The 20,900-nt window shown below is 39.1% G+C and overlaps 1 protein-coding gene across 5 annotated transcripts in view; it reads right to left on the bottom strand.

The window, feature by feature from the left end:
- The window catches only part of SLC4A4 (solute carrier family 4 member 4), a 352,077-nt gene that overhangs the window by 23,082 nt on the left and 308,095 nt on the right, over positions 1-20,900 (bottom strand). For all 5 annotated transcript variants that reach the window (XM_079920094.1, XM_079920096.1, XM_079920092.1 and 2 more), the window contains 2 exons: positions 14,984-15,097; positions 13,166-13,327 (listed from right to left, as the gene is read on the bottom strand). In XM_079920094.1, the coding sequence (XP_079776220.1) occupies positions 13,166-13,327; positions 14,984-15,097 (276 nt within the window). The remainder of the gene's footprint in view (positions 1-13,165; positions 13,328-14,983; positions 15,098-20,900) is intronic.

Genomic DNA, 20,900 nt, shown 5'->3' with positions numbered 1-20,900 from the left:
CTTAGTCCAGGTTTGGCTAAGAAAGAAAATCTCCTTGAGAGACAAATAGATTGATACATATTCATAAAACCAGTTCACTGCAATACAAATGGTTTGAAAGCATAAGGGTTTGAATTGGGAGTGGGTTAAGGCAGCGGAAAGGGGGCCAAGGTGAGGATGAACTGAAGTAACTTGTTCAGTAGTGACTAATGCGGTGAATATCATGCTACATGTGGGGTCTCAGTCATTCATTCTTTCAACAAATTCTGACTGCCAACCTAGTAACCAGCACAGGCTTGGATGTTAGTGACATATCTGCAAATAAAACAGACAAAAATTCCTGAGCTCATGGAGTTCACATTCTACTGACAGAGACAACAATAAACAACATAAACAAGTAAACTAGACAGTATCTAAAACAGTAGTAAGCACTAAAGAGAACTATGAGAAGTTGGACTTGTATTCTGAGGACCGTCGGAAGCCACCGTAGGGTTTTAAAGGGAAGAATGAGATGATCTGCTTATGATCTAAACACCACGCCTGCTGTGTTAGGAACAGACTGAAGAAAACAGTAACCAGTTCGGAGGCTGGTGCCATGACCCATGCAAGAGACTGTCATGGTTAGAACCAGGGTGGTAACAGTGAACATAGCAAGAAGTGGGTGGATTCTGGCTACTCCGTCAGGTGGAGCATACAGGATTTGCTCACTCCTGCCTGTGGATGTGTTGGCCATTCATGATCTGGCCTCTGTTTACATCTGCAGCCTCATCTTTGACCTCTGCCCTACTTGGATCCTATATCACGGCCAGTTTCAACCATATGCAATTCCTTGAATATGTCTTACTCACTAATGCCTTTTGTGTCTTTGCCCATATAGCATCCCTACCTGGAATAACCTCTCTTTTCCTTCTTTCCTTGGGCCAGTCCTACTCATCCTTAAGACTTAAATCAGCCTTTTTTTTTTTTTTGGTAGTTTTTCCTTCCTTAGCCCAGGTGAGATAGGTGAGTTTAGTTAGGTTAGATCTCCTCCTTTATGTTCCTCTGTCTATCACTTTACACTTTCCTCTATCACAGCACTCATCACACTGTTTTGAAATTGTAGATGTGTTTATCTGTCTTTGATATCAGACTGTAAGTAACATGAGAAGCTAGGCTCTATCCTGAATACCTAAGCAGAGTACATGATGCATAGTCAATGCTCAATTAATTAAAAAGTGAATGACAAATAGCATGTATACATTCTTGAGTGGCAACTATAAACTCTTAATTAGCTACACAAAAAATTTAAACTTATTTGTTAATCGGTAGAAATGTGAACCTTTTGGAGGGGGAAGAGGGGAGGTGAACAACATCTGGAAATACCACATAGTTTCAAGCCTTATTTAGACTAAATCACTCAAGACCATATTAGAGGTACCAACATAGTAATCAATGGGCAGGATCCCCAAATCTTGTCACCAAGGAAACTGTAATAACCTAAGGATGTGCACACTGGCCAGATCAACGGGTCAAAAGAAGACTGACTGCAGCAAAGTCATGCATGTTACCCCGAGCCACTTCCATGCTTTCTTAAACTATTTCAAGTAAAACAAGTTTGAGCTAGATATCCTGGAGACTAGCAAAAAGGGGCCGCATAATACCAAAGAAGGTGGAATGAGGATTTTAGAAAGTAGAATACAAAGGTAACCACAAAACCACCAGAATAAATAAAAGTTCTGGGGCAAAATAATTACAGACACATAATTACTCTGCCTCTTGATATCACTCCCTTCAGAAAGTCTTCCTTTCCCTCAACCACGCTGAGACTACTTGATGCTCTTAAAAGGAAGGGAAAATTATCAACTTGACCTGAAGGTCCTGCCTGATTTACCTCTGCAGAGCTCCCTCTCCAGACTCAACCCTCCCTCTCTCACTACAGCCACACTGGATTATTTTGGTCATTCATTCTTGCCAGGTTACCACCTCTTATAAAGCCTGTTCATATACAGTGATTCCTGTGCCGTCCTGTGTTCCTCTTCCCACCCAGTCTCACTCAGCTAATCCTACTGTTGTGTGAGATCTCAGTGTTAAGTGCCACCACCTTGGAACCCCCAGCACCTTGGGACTAGGTCAAACCCTCTCTTATAGACTCTTAAAGGACCATCACTTGTCTTTCGCGGTACCAGACACATTTGCAATGTCACATTTTGCATGATTATTGGGATGATGTCTGTCTCCCTCAGGGACCAGAAGCTCCATGAGGACAGGAACCATGTGCGTTTTTGTTCACCACTGAAACTCTAGCACATGGCACTGCGCCCATTACTGAGTGGACACTAGATAAATGTTCATTGGATAAATGAATGCATGTTAATTCATCGTTCAATGGCACTCTGCTAGATCCTAAAAATAAAATTATAGATAATGACACAGTCCTTGCCCTCAAGTTGCTTGCAGAGTAGTAGTACAGCTGGACAAATCAATAGGCATCCTCAGTACCACAGTGTTAAAGGTCTACGGCAGGGGTGAGCACCCAGGAGGGGCACTCAGCTCAGCCCTAAGTCAGGGATAGTTTGCATAGGAGGTGGTATCTGAGCTGAGTCCTAAAACGTAAGCCATAACCAGCTGGGAGACAAGATATGGAGATGCAGGGGAAAATAACAGGCAAAGGAGCTACCATTTTGAGAAAAGTAAATAGAGTTGGTGCTTAGGAGGAGATGGGAAAGGGGGAAAATAAGGCTAAAGAAGTTAAGAACTTTGATGTTTTGCTGAAGGCTTTGGAATTCTTTCTATCATAGAGCGACAGGAAGCTACTGAAGGGTTTTAAGCAGGCAAGTGATGCGATCAGATTTGTGTTTAGAAGGAGGGCTCTGTTGGATTGTAAAAGATGTGTTGGAAGAGGTCAGGACTGGAGGCAGAGATGACAACACTGCCGTAATCCAGGCTTGAGATGATGCAGTTCAAACTAAAGGAACAGTAGTGGGGAAACACAAAGGACAGATGGGAGAGATTTTAAGGGGACTGAGTCCAAAGAGGGAAAAGCAATGAATTTATTTTGCCTAATTTCAATGCTTAAGGCTTACAATGTCTAGTATGGTGTCCTACACATAGTAAACACTGGAGATATGTTTGTTGAACAAAATGATAAAAGCTATGCTCAAAAATTCATGGTGCCCCAACTATTGCCATAAAGACCCCAGAACGCAAATGGTTATGTTAGAGAAGTTGTTCCTGCAAAACAAACCTGTATGTATGGACATGAGCCACTTCTAAGGTATCTCTTTTGGCTACAAGTGTCTGAATAACTAGATTTGAATGGAATGAAAATAATATTAAAATATTTGGCACTTTTTAATGGAAATAATACTGTACGAAGTATAGAAAACAGCATTTTTTCGAAAAAGCCATGTGACATCTTTGCTTCTCACCCCTCCTCCCTACTGCCTCTTGCCTTCTTCAGATTCTGATCATCTCTCTCCTGGATTACACAGCAGCCGCCTGACCACTCCCTCCACCCTCCTCCTCTCTTGTACCTCTCCCATCCGTCTTTACTGCTGCCAGAGTGAGGGTCTAAAGTACAGCTGTGATGCCACCCATCCAGGCTGGCATGCTGAGGAAGCAGGGGAGGCCAGTGGGAGATGAGTAGCCCAAGCAGGACGGAGCAGGTCCCACGAGCCTGGCTTCCCACGCCGAGTCTCCTGCATCTGAGTCTGTGATGGGGGCCCTCACAGATTCCTGAAACGATACCGTTCCCTAAACGTGTCCTGCACATTATGTGCCACTCTTCAAACTGGCACTGTTTCTGCAACTTGACATCTGTTTAAATCCATCCTGTCCCTTCAAGGTCCAGCTCAAACTCCGAGGCCTCCTTCGCATCCACTCAGCAACCCTCAGCTCTCGATACCGCTCTGGCCTCAGAAGCCCCTGCTTTATTCTTGTCCCTGACAACCCACTCTCCTCATTGCTTTCCCTGCCCAAAATCCTTCAGTGGCTTCTTGTTTCACTTAGAATAAAACCTAAGCAGTGTAAAATTATCCTTAAGGTTCTACATCGGTGTTTCTCCCAGAACTATTTTGCGTGCCAGGGGACACGTGGCAATGTCTGGAGACATTTTTGCTTGTAACAACTTGGCGGGAAAGGGTGCGACTAGCATGTAGTAAGTAGAGGTCAGAGATGCTGCTAAATACCCTACAATACACAGGATGGTCATGACCAACAAAGAACTATGCAAAACGACAATAATGCTGAAGTTGAGTGATCTGGTGATCTGGTCCCACTCCCACTGACCTTATCTTTTTTTTTTTTTTTTTTTTTTTGCGGTACGCGGGCCTCTCACTGTTGTGGCCTCTCCCGTTGCGGAGCACAGGCTCCGGACGTGCAGGCTCAGCGGCCATGGCTCACGGGCCCAGCCGCTCCGCGGCATGTGGGGTCTTCCCGGATCGGGGCACGAACCTGCGTCCCCCGCATCGGCAGGCGGACTCTCAACCACTGCGCCACCAGGGAAGCCCTGACCTTATCTTAAATCCCTGATTCCCCAAGGCTCCAGTTACACTGACCTGTTATCTGTTCCTCAATACACCAAGCTTCCCACCCAGGGCCTTTGTACCTACTCCTATCTTTGCTTAGAAAACTATTTTTTAAATAAACATTCATTGAACACCTGTGCTAGGCCTTGTGTTAGATAAAACAATAAGAAAGGATACCTGCCCTTAAGAGGTTTACAGGTTATTAGTTGAAGTCAGGTGTGGAAGCAAATAATTTATTGTATGTGAAAGATACAAGGCACAAAGAAGGCAAGGTCGTTTTCAACCTAGGGGTGGATATGAGTGGTGAATAGGGGAAATCCACTAAACTCCTTCAGGGCAGAGACCATAACTTAGAACAATTTTTATCTTCAACATCTAACACAAGTGTTCCATACAGAGCAAGGATTTAGTAAGCGCTCAAGAGGTTAAGTATGTCCTTTAAAGTTTATAAAAGTCCTTGTCTTCATGGATATAAACCCAAAAATGTCCTACTTTCTGAAACTGGAGATTATTTTAAGTACAAGGATAGGAAGTGAAACTTTACCTCCTTTTGATATTGTATATGATTTGTTAATACAGAACAAAGGTCATTCAGGAATAAATCCACAGAAATCAAAATCTATGAGAGACAAAGATTAGCCTCACAGTTTACATCTGATAAATAGATGATAACAAAGGAGTCAGGAGCAGTACACACACACGCACAGACACAGAATAAACATTTGTGCTAGGAGCCCCCATGATTCAGAGAACAAGCTGGTTTATGGGGACACCTAGAACCATGACACAGTTTCTCCCACCAAGGGAGGGGACACAGATTTGTACACAAATTATAATGTATTTTAAACAGAGATTCAAAGAGGTTTGAGAAAGACACCCAAGAGTACAGAGTGTTTAGCTACGTCTAGTGTGAACCCACAAAATCTTCCCGCAGTGATGCCATCTAAACAGGGCTTTGACTAATGCAAGCACTCACTATGAGAACTGGAGATGGGCAGGCAGGTTCTTCGGTTATCACCCACCTCATACGGTGCAACAGCTCTGAGAAACTTGTGGCCACAGATAACAAAATTCTTCAAGATGTATTTACTAAGTCTACCTTATGGAAATCATTGTGATGGGCCACACGAGAGCTGGAAAGAGGCCTAAAACATGGCCCTTGTCTTGAAAACGTTTGGCTCAGAAAAGAAAATAAGGTAATTACACAAAAAAACTACTGTGCAAGACATTATGTGACCAATGCCACAGAGTAATACAGTAAGTAAGAGCAAAAACAACAGCAATAGAAATTAACATTATAAATGAAGGTTATGCTGACAAGTTTTTATATTTGGAGGATCTTAAAGAATGGGGATGATTCTCATAGGTGGTAATCATTGAGGAGTGGAGAGGAGAGTTGGAATAACCAGCAGAAGAAACTGCGAGGTGAAGAAAAAACAATTCATTTGACCAGGGCATTGTATATAGTATGTGGAAAGAATCATTTTAAATTTTGGGTGAGGTCATATCGCAAAGAGACTTAAATTCCAAGCTAGGGCAAATGGACATTCTTCAAGGGGAGACGGTTTAGAGGGCCAAGGTATAAAAGTTTAAGAACTACAGGACTGACATATCAAAAAAAATGCTTTAAAAAATATTCCAGCTTTTGGAATGAAGCAAGGGAGACTGGTTATTATTGATAACTCATGGTTAAACCATTACAACAGTCTAGACATGAGATAAAAGGACTGAATCTAAGGTATCATAGCAGAAATGGAAAGGAAAAATTAAAACAGGGCACGTTTTGTTTTGTTTTGTTTTGTTTTGCGGTACGCGGGGCTCTCACCGTTGTGGCCTCTCCCGTTGCGGAGCACAGGCTCCAGACGCGCAGGCTCAGCGGCCATGGCTCATGGGCCCAGCTGCTCTGCGGCATGTGGGATCTTCCCGGACCGGGGTCACGAACCCGTATCCCCTGCATCGGCAGGCGGACTCTCAACCACTGTGCCACCAGGGAAGCCCCAGGGCACATTTTGGAGTTATCCAAGAAAGCACACTCAAATTAAGTGTTTTACCATAGAGTTTAACAGAGAAAATCTATTGCTACAACGACCTAATATCTATTTCTGGATACCGATTCCAAGCAATTTTTCCCTCCTGCGCCCTATCTTTAACACTTAAAATCACTTCCCTTGTGAGAAGTATCCCTTGCTTTGAAGCCTGAAGCTCACACTCTCTTCCTGCCTCTGCAATGACTCAGGGAAAGACCTTGGAGAAGTCATGACCTTGCTGAACCTGGTTTGCTTTTGAGTGCTCTGCAGGGATAAAGTGGGACATAACTAACCAAAATGATGGCCAAAAAAAGCCAAGTGCCTTGGCGTTCCTCATCAGTACAGAGCTGCTCAGCAGAGTGGGAAGGTGGATCCCATCCTAAACAGAACAGTCAGCCAGCCAGGGCCATCTGACACAGAGCCAAAGCCAATGCCACCCAAAAACATGCTGCTTTTAGTATCACAATGCCTCCACCTCTCTCACTGTGTCAGGTTTCTCTTTTGAATCAATTTCATAGCAGTCAGGGCCCTTAATAATTTTAGATAGAATCTCCAGTTTTCACATTCCACAGCCTCTTTCCCTAATGAAAAACAAAATTATTTGAACAAAACAATATCCAGTGTGAAAAGCCTTTGATTCATGATGATATCCCCACTGGTATCTTTAGATTTGTGTCAAAACACTGGCATTTATTCTATAACTACTGTTATTCAAAGGAATGATTTCTAATAAGCAATTCCAAAAGTGATGAAAACATTTTTTATTTATTCAACTCCTATTTTAAGAGGTAAATCCTAATATGCCTTGATTTTCTAATGTTTTCTATAGGGAGTAGAATAAAATTTCAGTATTTTATCAACCCCAAACTGGCTAAATTCAAAATTCTGAATTTTATTAGTAAGAAAACTTAATGAGCAAAAAGAATAGGCATTTGCCTTCAAGGACACATAGCAAATCTGACTAACTATATATCAAAAGTAAGAATATGTTTCCAAATTTTTTCAGAATAAAATATATTAGTCAACATCTATTCCCAGCCTTTCAAAAGCAAATCAACACTGAATTCCTCCCAGTAAAGAACATCTAAAAATGCTCAACAAAATACAGAAAATATCTTACAGAAATCATGGTTTATCTGCCAGAAAGTAAGAGAAATAACTGGAAACAAAAAATAATGGCAACAGGAAAGAGTAAATCTACAATGTCAGTAAACCCTTGAGGCCTGGGCCTGCCCAGCAAGACTATGCCAATCTTTGGCGGGGTAAGGCATGGGGTAGAATGACCATCTGACACCAATCCTAGGGATATGGGGGAAAGGGCATAGATGGGAGACACCCCCTGAAATAAAACTAGGATACTCTAAACACAGCATACCCATTTGGTAGACTAGGGGGAAAAAACACCCTACAGAGAGAGACAGTGGGGATACAAGCCTCTCTTGGCCTTGCCACTAGATGTAATGCCATTAAAAAAAAAAAAAAGATTCTCCAAAGATATTTCTAACCATAAACCTACAACTCAGTTTGGAGCTGGACTTCACATTACCTCTGCAGTCTGAAAAACCTTAAGCTAAAAGTGTAGTGTGAATTAGTCCTAGCCTTTTATGAATTAGTCTTGCCACCGCACTCTCAAACGCTGCATAGATATAGACATAAAATATTGAAACTATATTTCATCAAGCTTCTAGGGAAGCAGTCAAGACTACTGCAAATTCTTCAGTACAGATATGGCAGATTTCACTTTCCAAAAATGGCTGGGAAAATATCTCCTGTCCCACATATTTTCCTACAATGTAAAATTGCCACTCCTCCATCAAACAGTGGAGTCCTTCCTTATCTCCTTGAATGGAGGATGGTCCTATGACTATTTTGACCAGCTGACTCTGGCAAAGTAATGAAGTAAAACTGTGCCAGTTGCAGGTGCAACCACGATATGGCCTAATTTTTCACTTCTTCATTCTTGGAAGTCAGCTGCCACGTAGTAAGTGCAAATAACCCACTGCCATGCTGTGAGAAGCCTACACCACATGGAAAGACCCTGGAGGATGAGATGCCATGTGGTGAGAGGGGGAGAGGGGAGAGGAAGAGGGAGGGAGGGGGAGAGGGAGAGGGAGAGAGAAGGGGGGAGAGAGGGAGAGGGAGAGAGAGAGAGAGAGAGAGAGAGAGAGAGAGCGAGAGAGAGCGAGAGAGAGAGAGAGAGAGAGAGAGCGAGAGAGAGCGAGAGAGCGAGAGAGCGAGAGAGAGAGAGAGAGAGAGAGAGAGAGAGAGAGAGAGAGGCAGGCAGACACACCAAGGAATATCAAGGTATGTGAGACATGTGAATCAGTCCGGTCAACCCTTAGATGACATCAGCCCTGGCCACTATCTAACTGCAACTGCAGGAGAGACCTCAAGCAAGAAGTATCCATCTGAACCCTGTCAACCCAAAGAAACATGAGAAATAATAATAAATTGTTGTTTTAAGTTGTTAAGTTTTCAGGAGGCTTGTTATACAGCAAAAGATAAACAGAAAAACAACCTGGTTATCTTCAACAAATAAATTACAAGGGGAAACAAACAGATTGATGGAGGGGAGAATCTATGGACTGATAGTTTATGAAAGACTTACGGGATTCCCTGGTGGCGCAGTGGTTAAGAATCCGCCTGCCAGTGCAGGAGACTCGGGTTCAATCCCTGGGCTGGGAAGATCCCACATGCCACAGAGCAAATAAGCCCGTGTGCCACAACTACTGAGCCTGCACCCTAGAGCCCACGAGCCACAACTACTGAAGCCCACGTGCCTAGAGCCCGTGCTCCGCAACAAAAGAAGCCACCGCAATGAGAAGCCTGTGTGCCGCAATGAAGAGTAGCCCCAGCTCGCCACAACTAGAGAAAGCCCGTGCGCAGCAACAAAGACCCAATGCAGCCAAAGATAAATAAATAAAATAATAAATAAAAGTTTATGAAAGACTTAAGATAATGTTCGAACTTTATTTGGATCCTGATTTAAACAAATACATTATGTTTTTAAAGTTTAATATACATATGACACATTTGCAAATTTAAATATTGACTGAATTTTTGATGATATTAAGGAATTTTGTTAATTTTTAGACTGATAATGGTATTGTGGTCATGCTTTTCAAAAGAGATCTCAAAAGAGATCTTATCTTTAGAAATACATAGTCCAAAATTTATGGATAATATGGAATGCTGTCTACACTTACTTCAAAGTATTATAGGAAGGGGATAAGATCATGGAAATTTAAATGATACAAGATTGGACAGGAGTTGTTAATTGTTAGAGTTGGGTGATAAGTACTGAGTTACACTACTCTGTCTTCTTTTGTGTATGTTTACAACTTTTCCATAATAAAAGATTTTTTCATGGGAATAAATTTTTAAAAAAGTGTTCCCAGGTTGGCTGGACTCTCCTATATCTCCCAGAAGCAAATAAAATCTCTGGAAGGCTCTGAAGCATTTCATAGGAAGATTATTAGCTCACATTTTTTTTTTTAAAGAAAAGCACTAAATACATGAGGAAGAAAGTACAGGTAAGTACAGGTAAGAGCTGAGAAAACAAAGTTCAGAATCAAACCCACAAAGACAGCAAATATATATATACAAAGTTCAGAATCAAACCCACAAAGACAGCAAATATATATATAATATACTCTATTATATATATATTATATATATTATATATATATAATTATATATATATATTTATATATATAATATATATTATAATATATATATTATATATATATAATAGATTATAATATATATTATAATCTATTATATATATATAATAGAGTATATGGAAGAATAATAAAGAAGGGGATTATCAAAATTGAACAAGAAGATTTGGAAAAGAACAAAACAGAACGTCTTAACATAAAAAAATTTATAATTCTTGAAAGGAAAAATTCAATGGAGTGGTTTGGTAGTAGAATACAACCAACAGAAGAATAGAAAGATCTGAAGAAATTATCCAAAATATAGCACAGATACTGAAGACAGTAAATGTGAAAACAAAACAGTTTAGTAGAATTGGGGCACAAGATGGGGATGTACAATAAAATTCTACTTGTAATTCCAGAAGGATGTATTAGAGATTGAAAGAGTCAAAGAATTACAAAATTCCATAACTGATAAAAGACAGGAAGATTCAGGAAGCCCAGTAATCCAATAATAGTAAAAAGAAATCTCTGCTTACGTAAGTTATAATAGAACTCCAAAATAAAGACAAAAAGAAAATGCTACAGCACCCAAAAGAAAAGAATGATCACTTACAAAGCAATGAGAATTATACTGACAGTTCACTTTTATGGAAGTCAAAAATAATTGAAAATAGATTCTAAATGCTGGAAAAAAAATAGCTTTCAACCTAAATTATACATCCAGAGAAACCACCTTTCAAGAATGAGGGTGAGAGAATCATTTTCAGGCAAACATAAATGAGAGAGTTTACCTCCCAAAGACGCTCAAAGGAGAAAATTTCAAAAGTCTGGTAAACTAGTACTGTTTAAGGGAAATAATTCAGTCTAATGAAAAATATTCTGAAAAGGAAGGTCTGAAGTGCAAAAAAAAAAAAGAAAACTTCTTTGTAATTCTAAAAATCTTGACCATGTCTAATTAATTGGATTTTAAAATTCAGGTAGCAATAAACTCTGGGTATTAACAGAATATGATATGGGAAAGAATATCAAACTTAAAGCATTCCTTAGCTCTTAGCATTATTCAGGAGAAGTGTAAAAATACTGACTAACTTTGGAACTTAAAAATGCATATTAAAATATGCAACATAATCACTAAAAGGTAAAGTATGTAACTTCCACCCTAACAGAAAAAAATGTAGAAAGCAGAAAATAAGAAAAACAAACCTGTACCAACCTAAAAGAGGACAAAAAAGGAGAATAAAAAAGAAAGAACATAAAGTTATACAAACAAAGCAAAAATAATGTGCTAAAGATGAATCCAAATCTATTACTCATCACCATCAATTTTAATGGATTAAATTTAAAAGTAAAGATTGTAAAACTGGATTGTTTTAAAAGTCCAACCATGGGTTATCTACAGACACAAGATACAAGGTATATTGAAAATAACAGAATGAATACACATAAGGTACCACAGATTTATTAGTACAAAATAAATTAATCTTTAAGGCAAAAAGCATTACTAGAAACAAAGAGAGTCACATAAAAATTCAATTCACTAAAAAGATAAACTATAAATGTAGATGTACTTAATAACACGGTTTTAAAACAAAGCAAATATTAGCAAAAAACAAAGACATAGTATAGAAAATCAATATAGTAAAAAATTGTTTCTTTGAAAGAAGACCAATAAAATTAACAAACCTCAGGCTAGATTGATCAAGAAAAATAAGAAGCACAAATCAATAATATTTATATATATATATATATTTTGTGGTATGTGGGCCTCTCACTGTTGTGGCCTCTCCCGTTGCGGAGCACAGGCTCTGGACGTGCAGGCTCAGTGGCCATGGCTCACGGGCCCAGCCGCTCCGCGGCATGTGGGATCTTCTCGGACTGGGGCACGAACCCGTGTCGCCTGCATCGGCAGGCGGACTCTCAACCACTGCGCCACCAGGGAAGCCCAATAATATTAAGATTTTAAAGGGAAAAATAACAGATTCAGATTACAAAAATGACAAATGATAATGTTATAAACAACACTGCAATAAATTTTAAAATAGAAGAAAAAAGGGAAAATCTAAAACGTATAAGTTACTAAAATTGAAAAATAGAAATTCTGAATGTCTCATTAAAACATTTTGATCACCAGTTTTACAGTTTCATACAGAAACCACCTGGCCCAGGTAGTTTAACAACTTGTCTGATCATTCAAAGAAAAGATAATTGACATATTATACACAATAAAGAGACTATTATATTCTATTTCAGAGAATGGGATGGGAGTGGAATAGAAGGAGAAATACTCTCCAGCTCATCTTATAAGGAGAGTATATTTCTAATACCAAAACCAGACAGGGACAGTATAAGAAAGGAAAAATGCAGGCCAATGTCACTCTTAAACAGAGATGCAAAAATCCTATATATACACACACATATATATACATATATACACATAAATATGTACATATACATATATAAGCAATATATATTATATTACATATTATAATATATATATATTAACAAACCAAGTTCAATTGTGTGTAAGAAAGAAACTATATATCTGCCAGGTTTCAAGGTTGGTTCAACAGTATAAAATCTATTAATATAACTCACCAAGTCAACAGGTTAAAGAAGAAAACTCATATTTTTATCTCAATAGTTTATCTCAATAGTTTCAGAGAAAGCATTTGTCTTTGTCTTCATTAAGGACAGTTACTGTATTAAAATCAGATGAAGGATAACAGTGGCTGAGTGGTAAACAGTTTATATTGCCCTCTCAGATGGTGAAGAAAATATGATTTGAAACAACTTTTTCAGGTTTAAATGAGGTCTTCCAAAAGTATTATATTGAGAAGATGTGTCCACACAGGGTGATCTATGACTCTGCGAAGTCTTTAAAGAACATGAGCTGTAATTCCCATAAAACTATCTTGATTTTGAAGCATTTAATATTTTCAAGCACCAAAAAAGAAAGTAGAAGGCAGTGATAACCATTATTATGAAGATTTACCTTGAGTTTATGTTCTTTCCTGTTTACAATCACAGCTGTGATTTGCTGGTCCATGAAAATGAGAATGGTGACCAACAAAGCAGGTATAGCAGCTGCAAGGTACACCCACCAGGGGTTTCCTCCAAATGGTGGAACAAACCAACCTCGGTTTAGACTTGTTGGCTTTAAGTAGAGAGAAAACATTTTTTAAAACAATATTAATACATACTACTTGGTGAAAAATCAGTGGGAGAGACACACTTTTATATACGGAGAGCCAACATATTAAAAAACAGAGATAGTTTTACTGATAGCTTGTACAAAGATTATTCAGCAAGAACTTCCTAAAGGAGGTTATTTTTAAGGCAATATTTTAAATGAAGGAAACTGAGAATATACGGTGATGGAAAAGAAGTAAATGCCAATTTTCACATTTAGGATGCTCCAAGGTAAGAATCAGGATGGAAGAAAGTGATTTAAGTTTAAGGGGTAGCCATAAGAAAAACCCAAATGTAATATTCAGTAAGGAGGTAGGCAAGAAATTACAAAACAACCATGAATTTTGTTCATGGGTTTTAGCAATTATACAGAAGTTGTTTTTACTACTGCCAAATTGCAATTGTTTCATGATATAATACATATAAAGCTACAAATATTTTATGTTATAATTAAGCTTATTTAAATACCCTGATCTTATTTTCATATTTTCCTATTCTTTTCCTAATTTTAAACAATATAAATAAACTAAAACAGAATCCTAACTATGAATTATTTTCTCCACATTTACTATGAAGAAAGCTTCACTTCTCCTCTGAAGATATTTCTGTCTCACTTTGCTCATAACTCCATCACTGAATCTATTCACATTTTACTACCTTTACCAGGTTGTGAGCTTATAAGGAAAGGAACTTTGTCTTGCTCTTCAATGCATTTCAAATTCCCAGTATAGGGCTTGACTCAAAGCAAGCATTCAATAAATATTGACTTAACTAATGACTGAATAAATGAGCACTTACCTTTGCTAATAAATATATCATGGCAGAGAAAATGCAAAAAACATTTTGTTTGCTATAACACAGACATCCCTTCCTCATCAGGTAGTCATTAAGCTAAAACTGCAGTTCGTTTAATTTTTCTTAGCAAATATATGGTTCTCAGTGATGGAGAGAGAGGTTAGGAGTGTTCTAGAAAATAAGTGAAAGACTTGTGGTGAAAAATTAGATAGGGATATTTAAGAATGAATGAAATGTAAATATTACCCATTAGGCTTGTACATACCCACAGGTTTATAAAATGAATAATTCCTATATCTTTGTAATAATTAAAATGTACATTATATATACACATGTGTGTATATGGAAGGTAGTTTGGTGGCAGGAAAAGAGCACTGAATTAGTAATGTAACCTTAGGTATTTTACTTAATTTTTATAAGCTTCAATCTCAACTTCATAAAATCAGGATGATGATAGTTACATTGCAACCTAGAATTATTATATGGGTCAAGGTTATAAGTTGATAACCTTGAAATATCCAGTTGAAAATACTCTGGATATTTTTAAATACTCTAAAAATATAAAGCAGAGTTTATAATGTTACCATAAGGTATTTCCAATAAAAATCAATATAATGTGAACCTTGCATTTAGTCCTAGTCAGGCATTTAATTTTAGTGAAAAAATAGACAAAATATATATATGCACCTAGCAACTGATCATTTATAAAATAAAGAAATGGACAATTGTACAAAACTAACTCAAAGAGAAATACAACAAACTAGAATAGGGGAAAGGAAAGAAAACCGAAGAATTCCAGGAATGACCAAAAGACAAGTTCACCTACCTTGAACTCACTTGGCACTATCAGTTTTGGAGTATCCACACCTACCAGGGCATCTATTACACAAAAGATGAGAATGGACAAGATAATGGCGAAGTCACTGATCAGTTTCCTTGCCTGAGAAAATAAAAAAGAAACCAGGGACGATTAGGCACTGGATATATATATCTGCCTCTGTTTGAAGTGAATGAAGAATTCTATATTTCCTAACAGTTTATACTAACAGCTTTATTAACAAATTAAAGGAGGTGTCATACTGCAGAGAGATTATTTTTAAAATTGCTTTTGCATCACTTTCTTACCTGGCCAGAAATAATCTAATTGCACAGAACAGGTGAGAGAGAGAGAGAGAGAGAGAGAGAGAGAGAGAGAGAGAGAGAGAGAGTGTGTGTGTGTGTGTGTGTGTGTGTGTGTCTGTAGGCAGGGGAGGGGATTCAAATATAACATATCCTTGAAGTACTGTACAAACACTCTTTCTGTATGCAATACAAAGGAGACCGGAATAAGGATGAAATCTCAAGGCATATTATAAAATCTGCACAAAAATTCAGAATTCTGTTTATTACTTGGGAGGTAGTGTTGTGAGTACAGAGCAAGATAAATTCCACAGGTAACCTGAAAACTCCAAGAACCAAGCAGGGAAAGTGTTACAGTTCCAGTCCAATGAATGGGCTTAAGACCTCAGAGGAAAAAAAGCGATGAAAGACAGAAATCTGATGGTTTCACTAACTTTGCCAAAGAAAATATTTTTCACTCTACGCTAGTGCTTAAAATCTCTTGTATGTGGAGCATCTCTTTCTCCACCACTTCGTAAGTGTGGTCACCTAAACTTCCTAAGTACCTGCCTCTGGTCAGGACAAGGGCTGGGTTTTATGGGAGTGCATTAAACCCAAACCTTTCCCATGGAGTGGGTGCAGAATGGCCATTTCTGTGTCAGTACCAGAACATGGGACCATTTAGTTGGTTGGCGGTTCCTCTGCAGTGTCTAGCGGCACTGACAATGGCCTACGAGCATTACTATAGCACAGACAGCTGAGTTTCCCTGTAAGGTATGTACACATGGTTGTGCATAATTTGATCATTCAACAAAAATTTACTTAGCATATTCAGCCCTCTGTATTCACAGCTTCTGCTTCCGTGAAAACGGAGGGCCAACTGTAAGTACCTAATACTTTGCTTGGCACTAGGGATACCACAGTAAACAAAACAGACACAATCCATGTCTTCATGAAGTTCACAGTCAAGTCATACATGAGGAAGGCTGTTCCTAAACGAAATCAGGATTTATTCAGCAGTGATAACATAATCTCAGAGTAAGCAGTCAGCTTTCTGGTGCTGCTAGGTGAAGAGAGATCAGTGATGGGCTGAGTGGCTGCACAATTCTCAGGATAGAGGGTCTTTGGAAAGAGTAGTAGGACTACTGCAATCAGGTGTTCAATAGAAACTGAAGTGGAGAATGGAATTACTTGGAGATGTGGGTGTGAAGGACATGGTAAAGGACATGGTAGTGCTCAATTTTTTTTTTTTTTTTTTTTTTTTGGTGGTACGTGGGCCCCTCACTGTTGTGGCCTCTCCCGTTGCGGAGCACAGGCTCCGGACGCGCAGGCTCAGAGGCCATGGCTCACAGGCCCAGCCGCTCCGTGGCATGTGCGATCTTCCCGGACCGGGGCACGAAGCCGTGTCCCCTGCATCGGCAGGCAGACTCTCAACCACTGCGCCACCAGGGAAGCCCGGTAGTGCTCAATTCTTGACCGTGACCAGGTATCAGGAGCCTTGGGTACTAGCAGCAGGATCAAAGATGGCCATTTGGCCAGAAGTTCCTTTCCCTCTTGGAGGACTGGTTTAGCTTTCTGGAGAAGTACACACAGAGGAGCAGAGAGCCAGCTATGGGACTTCTAGGGGCAATTTAACACCAAGCACAAATAGATGGCAGGGATCAATTTGGGGAAAACATATAGTACAGCAGTTAGAAGCACACAGTTTCTATAGTCAGATTAGCTGGGTTGGAACTCCAGTACCATTATTTCCTACTTGTAAATACTTATCCTTTCTTACTTTAATTACTTTATTTACTTTAATTACTTTATTTTAATTACTCCAACTGCAAAATGTAGACAAGATAATCTCTACAACTTCATTGGTCTGTCATAAGAATTACATAGGATAAGCCATGAAAGTGCTTTTTAGCATAGCACCTGCAGCATCACAAACTCTCCTAATATACATTAACTCAGGTTATTTCAAGTTCCACAAAGCCTCTTTGGCTGCAGAAACCACTGGAATAACTAAATAATCTACTGTCAGGAGGTCTCTGAAAGAAATCTTGAATTCCAAGAAACAAGAAATAAAAACCCAGTAATAATATGAAACTGCCACTCAGAGCTCATTTTGGTTGGAAGTATCTGGAATCCCTGCAGAAAAAGGATGCTTCCCAGGGGCTCAATATGGGAGGAAACACCCATTTTCTTAAGTTTTGTGCAAGTAAATTTTCACACGGGCAGCTCAGGATGGTCTGGCAAGAGACGGTCATTGTTGAAGCAGGCTCAGGAGTATATTAAGATGTTACAGCAGCCTCTCTGGTCCAGTAGGTCATGAATCACTGCAAGACCAGAGGTCACTGCCAAGGCAAAAAAGAAGTTCTCTCTTCTTTATCACCCTCCCAATCCTTACTCAGCAGATCCAACTTGTTGACAGCTCAGATATCCTACAAGTTATTCTTTCTAAAGAGGGTAATGGTTATTAAAAAGGCACTGCTCCTCCTTTTTTCCCCCCCATAAACATGAGGAGGGAAGTAGAGGGTAGCAAATGAATCCAATTGGCCATTTCTTGGTAGAAATGCCCCTAGGGCCCGCACCTCTGGCCCTTCTAGGGGACAGATCTGCCTGACTGGAATCACTACCAGGCACCGGGGAAATGCTGCTTCTTTACTTAGGAGAGGAGTCATTCTCAGCCTTCCATAAACCAAGCACTGAAGCCCTAAACCTGCTCTTTCAGTAGTTTTCTTCATTTTAATTAACGGCAGATTATTTTTTTCCTATCGCTTAGGCCCAAAACTTTGGACTATCCATGCAACTCTTCTCTTTCTCTCACATCCTACATCCAACAGGTCAGCAAATTACGTTCAAAACATATCTGGGATCCTGTCTCTTCTCATCACCTCCATTGCTATTCCCACCCTTATCTAAACCACCACTTTATCTCATATGGTTCCTGCTTCCTGTCTCTATACTCGCCAACTTGAGGACACTGCCAAGGTATCACCCAGAATAATCATGTTAAAATTTAGGTCAGATAACGTAGAAGGCAGAGTAATTCCCCTCTAAAGATGCCTAATTCCTGGAACCTGTGAATATGTAATGTTACACGGCTAGGGAGAATCAGAGTTGCCGACAGAATTAAGGCTACTAATCAGACGACCTCGCGATTAGGGAAACCATCCAGGATTATTCCAGTAGGTCCAGTGTAATCACAAGAATCCCTGTAAGTGAAAGGGGAGGCAGGAGAATCCGTGTCAGAGTGATGCAGCGTGAGAAAGACTTGACTGGTCACTGCTGGCTTTGAAGATGGAGGAAAAGGGCCAAGAACCAAGGAATGTGGGCAGCCTCTAGAAGCTGGAAAAGGCAAGGAAAGATAGTCTCCCCCAGAGGCTTCAGAAAGAACACAGCCCTGCCAACACCTTGATTTTAGCTCGTTGAGATATATTTCAGACTTCTGTCCTCCAGATCTCAAGACAGTAAATGTGTTTTAAGCCATCGTGTTTGTGGTAATTTGATACAGCAGCCACGGGAAACTACAGATAGTTTGGGCTTCCCTGGTGGCGCAGTGATTAAGAACCTGCCTGCCAACGCAGGGGACACGGGTTCAAGCCCTGGTCCGGGAAGATCCCACATGCTGCGGAGCAACTAAGCCCGTGCGCCACAACTACTGAGCCTGCAAGCCACAACTACTGAAGCTCACATGCCTACAGTCCATGCTCTGCAACAAGAAAAGCCACTGCAATCACAATGAGAAGCCCACGCACAGAGACGAAGAGTAGCCCCCGCTCGCTGCAACTAGAGAAAGCCCGCACGCAGCAATGAAGACCCAATGCAGCCAAAAATAAATAAATTAAATAAATAAATTGAAAAAATAAAGTAAAATAAACAGTTTAAGTTTAATTATTAGTTTCACAAATTTATATATAATATATTTATATTATATATAAATTTGGTAGAAACCCTTGGCAATGGCATTCTTGTCAAGTGTGGCACTATTATACTATAGGTATAACAGTAGCTAAAAAGTCAAATGCTAATAATTCAGGATTACATTTCTTAAAATTATGGGGAAAGAAAGATACTCTTAATAATATTGCTTAACCTTATTAAAAATCACAGCTAGGGTGATATGTTCTGTACAGTTATATTCACTTCTATTTCCCCTTCCTTCCCCTTAAATTGTACAATACGGTTCAGGGACATCAGAAATCACTCCTGAAGAGTATTTATTGTAAGACATTCATTTCTAAGATAGTGGATCTGGTTTGAACTTCATAGTCAAGGAAACTGATTTTTCCCAGGCCACTTGTGTATTCAACTCTAAATCCTCTAATTAGCGAAGGCAGGTAGGGGTGCTATTTTAGCAGGCTCTTCAGGTCTTACCCTGTACTAAAATTAAACTTTAATTTGAACTGCCTGAAAAATGTCAAGCTTTGAGTATACAAGCTTACTAGATATACTCTAGGACCCAGGTACAGTAGCGTGGCATCGGACTTTAAGGAAGTAAGAATCACTCTATTTGGGTCCTTCTTACCTTTCCAAACACATTTAGCAAAAGAAACATGTATGAATTTCCTTTCATTTTTTAGTTTATTTTATCTTTCCTTTTCATCAAACTCGATCTCTTGCAAAAACTCCATAACAGTACCCTTTTATGTGTCAATATATAAATAAAGAAATCAAATTAGAAACCCATAGTCCCTACTTCCCTACTAGTAATGATTAGAAGTGCCAAAGTTTTCATGAGAAAACTGTTCCCACAAGATTTCATGCCCAATCCTGTGGATTCAGAGGCCTCAACTTTAGCTTGGACAAACGTCATAACTAATGGGTCCATCCAATCAAATGCTAAGTCTCTCTAGGCTCACGCTTCAATATCCTAAGAATATAAACTATCACAATCTAAATGAAACACAAGTTAACTAATATATATCAAAGACTAACTATAAAAAAGTTTGCTGTTCTTTTTGGAGTGGTACACAGATGTGCTATGACATATAATAATTCCTACCTCCATTCATGAATGGGGAAAAGGAAAGTGTGTTTCAACTAAGATTCTTATATACCAGAATGGTTTTGAGCTCTTTTATTTTTGTTTACCATTTTTTAATTATAAAATTGGAGAGGAGAAAAGTATTTCTGTCCTCTGCAGAGTTACAAAATATCTCAATCTAATAAAAAGCAACCTGCTTAAATATTTAAACTATCAAAGCAAAGAAGACATTAAGTGGATGGGAAGGGAAATTCAAATAACCATCTAATAAATCTATTATACACATACTCTTCATGAAGGATGGTACCGTATTAGTTATTAAGAGAGTCATAATCATTGAGACACCAACAGTGAGAAGCTAGTTAATTTACAGGGGAAAAAAATGAATTGGGTTCCTCTGAAGCCCCAGAGGATATTTGGTTTTCACTTTGCGAGGACTGCAGCTGCTCCTAAATTAACTGGGGGGAAAGGCTGTGAGCCTGCAGAGCAGTTCTCAATGGATGGAGCTGTTATAAAGAGACAACTACAGCAGCAGGCACTCTGGGGGTTCTCAATAAATATTAATTCAGGATGTCAATTCCTCGCATGATCGCCGTGCTTGGAAAATGCTAAACAACAGTGTAAAAACGAATTTATTCTAGATGAAAAAAAAGTGTGTCAGACAAATATG

This window comes from Stenella coeruleoalba (assembly GCF_951394435.1).
Source record: "Stenella coeruleoalba genome assembly, chromosome: 4".
Classification (NCBI taxonomy): Eukaryota; Metazoa; Chordata; class Mammalia; order Artiodactyla; family Delphinidae; genus Stenella; species Stenella coeruleoalba.
The sequence above is the reverse complement of the archived record's forward strand: the minus strand, read 5'-3'. Positions and strand labels throughout refer to the sequence as shown.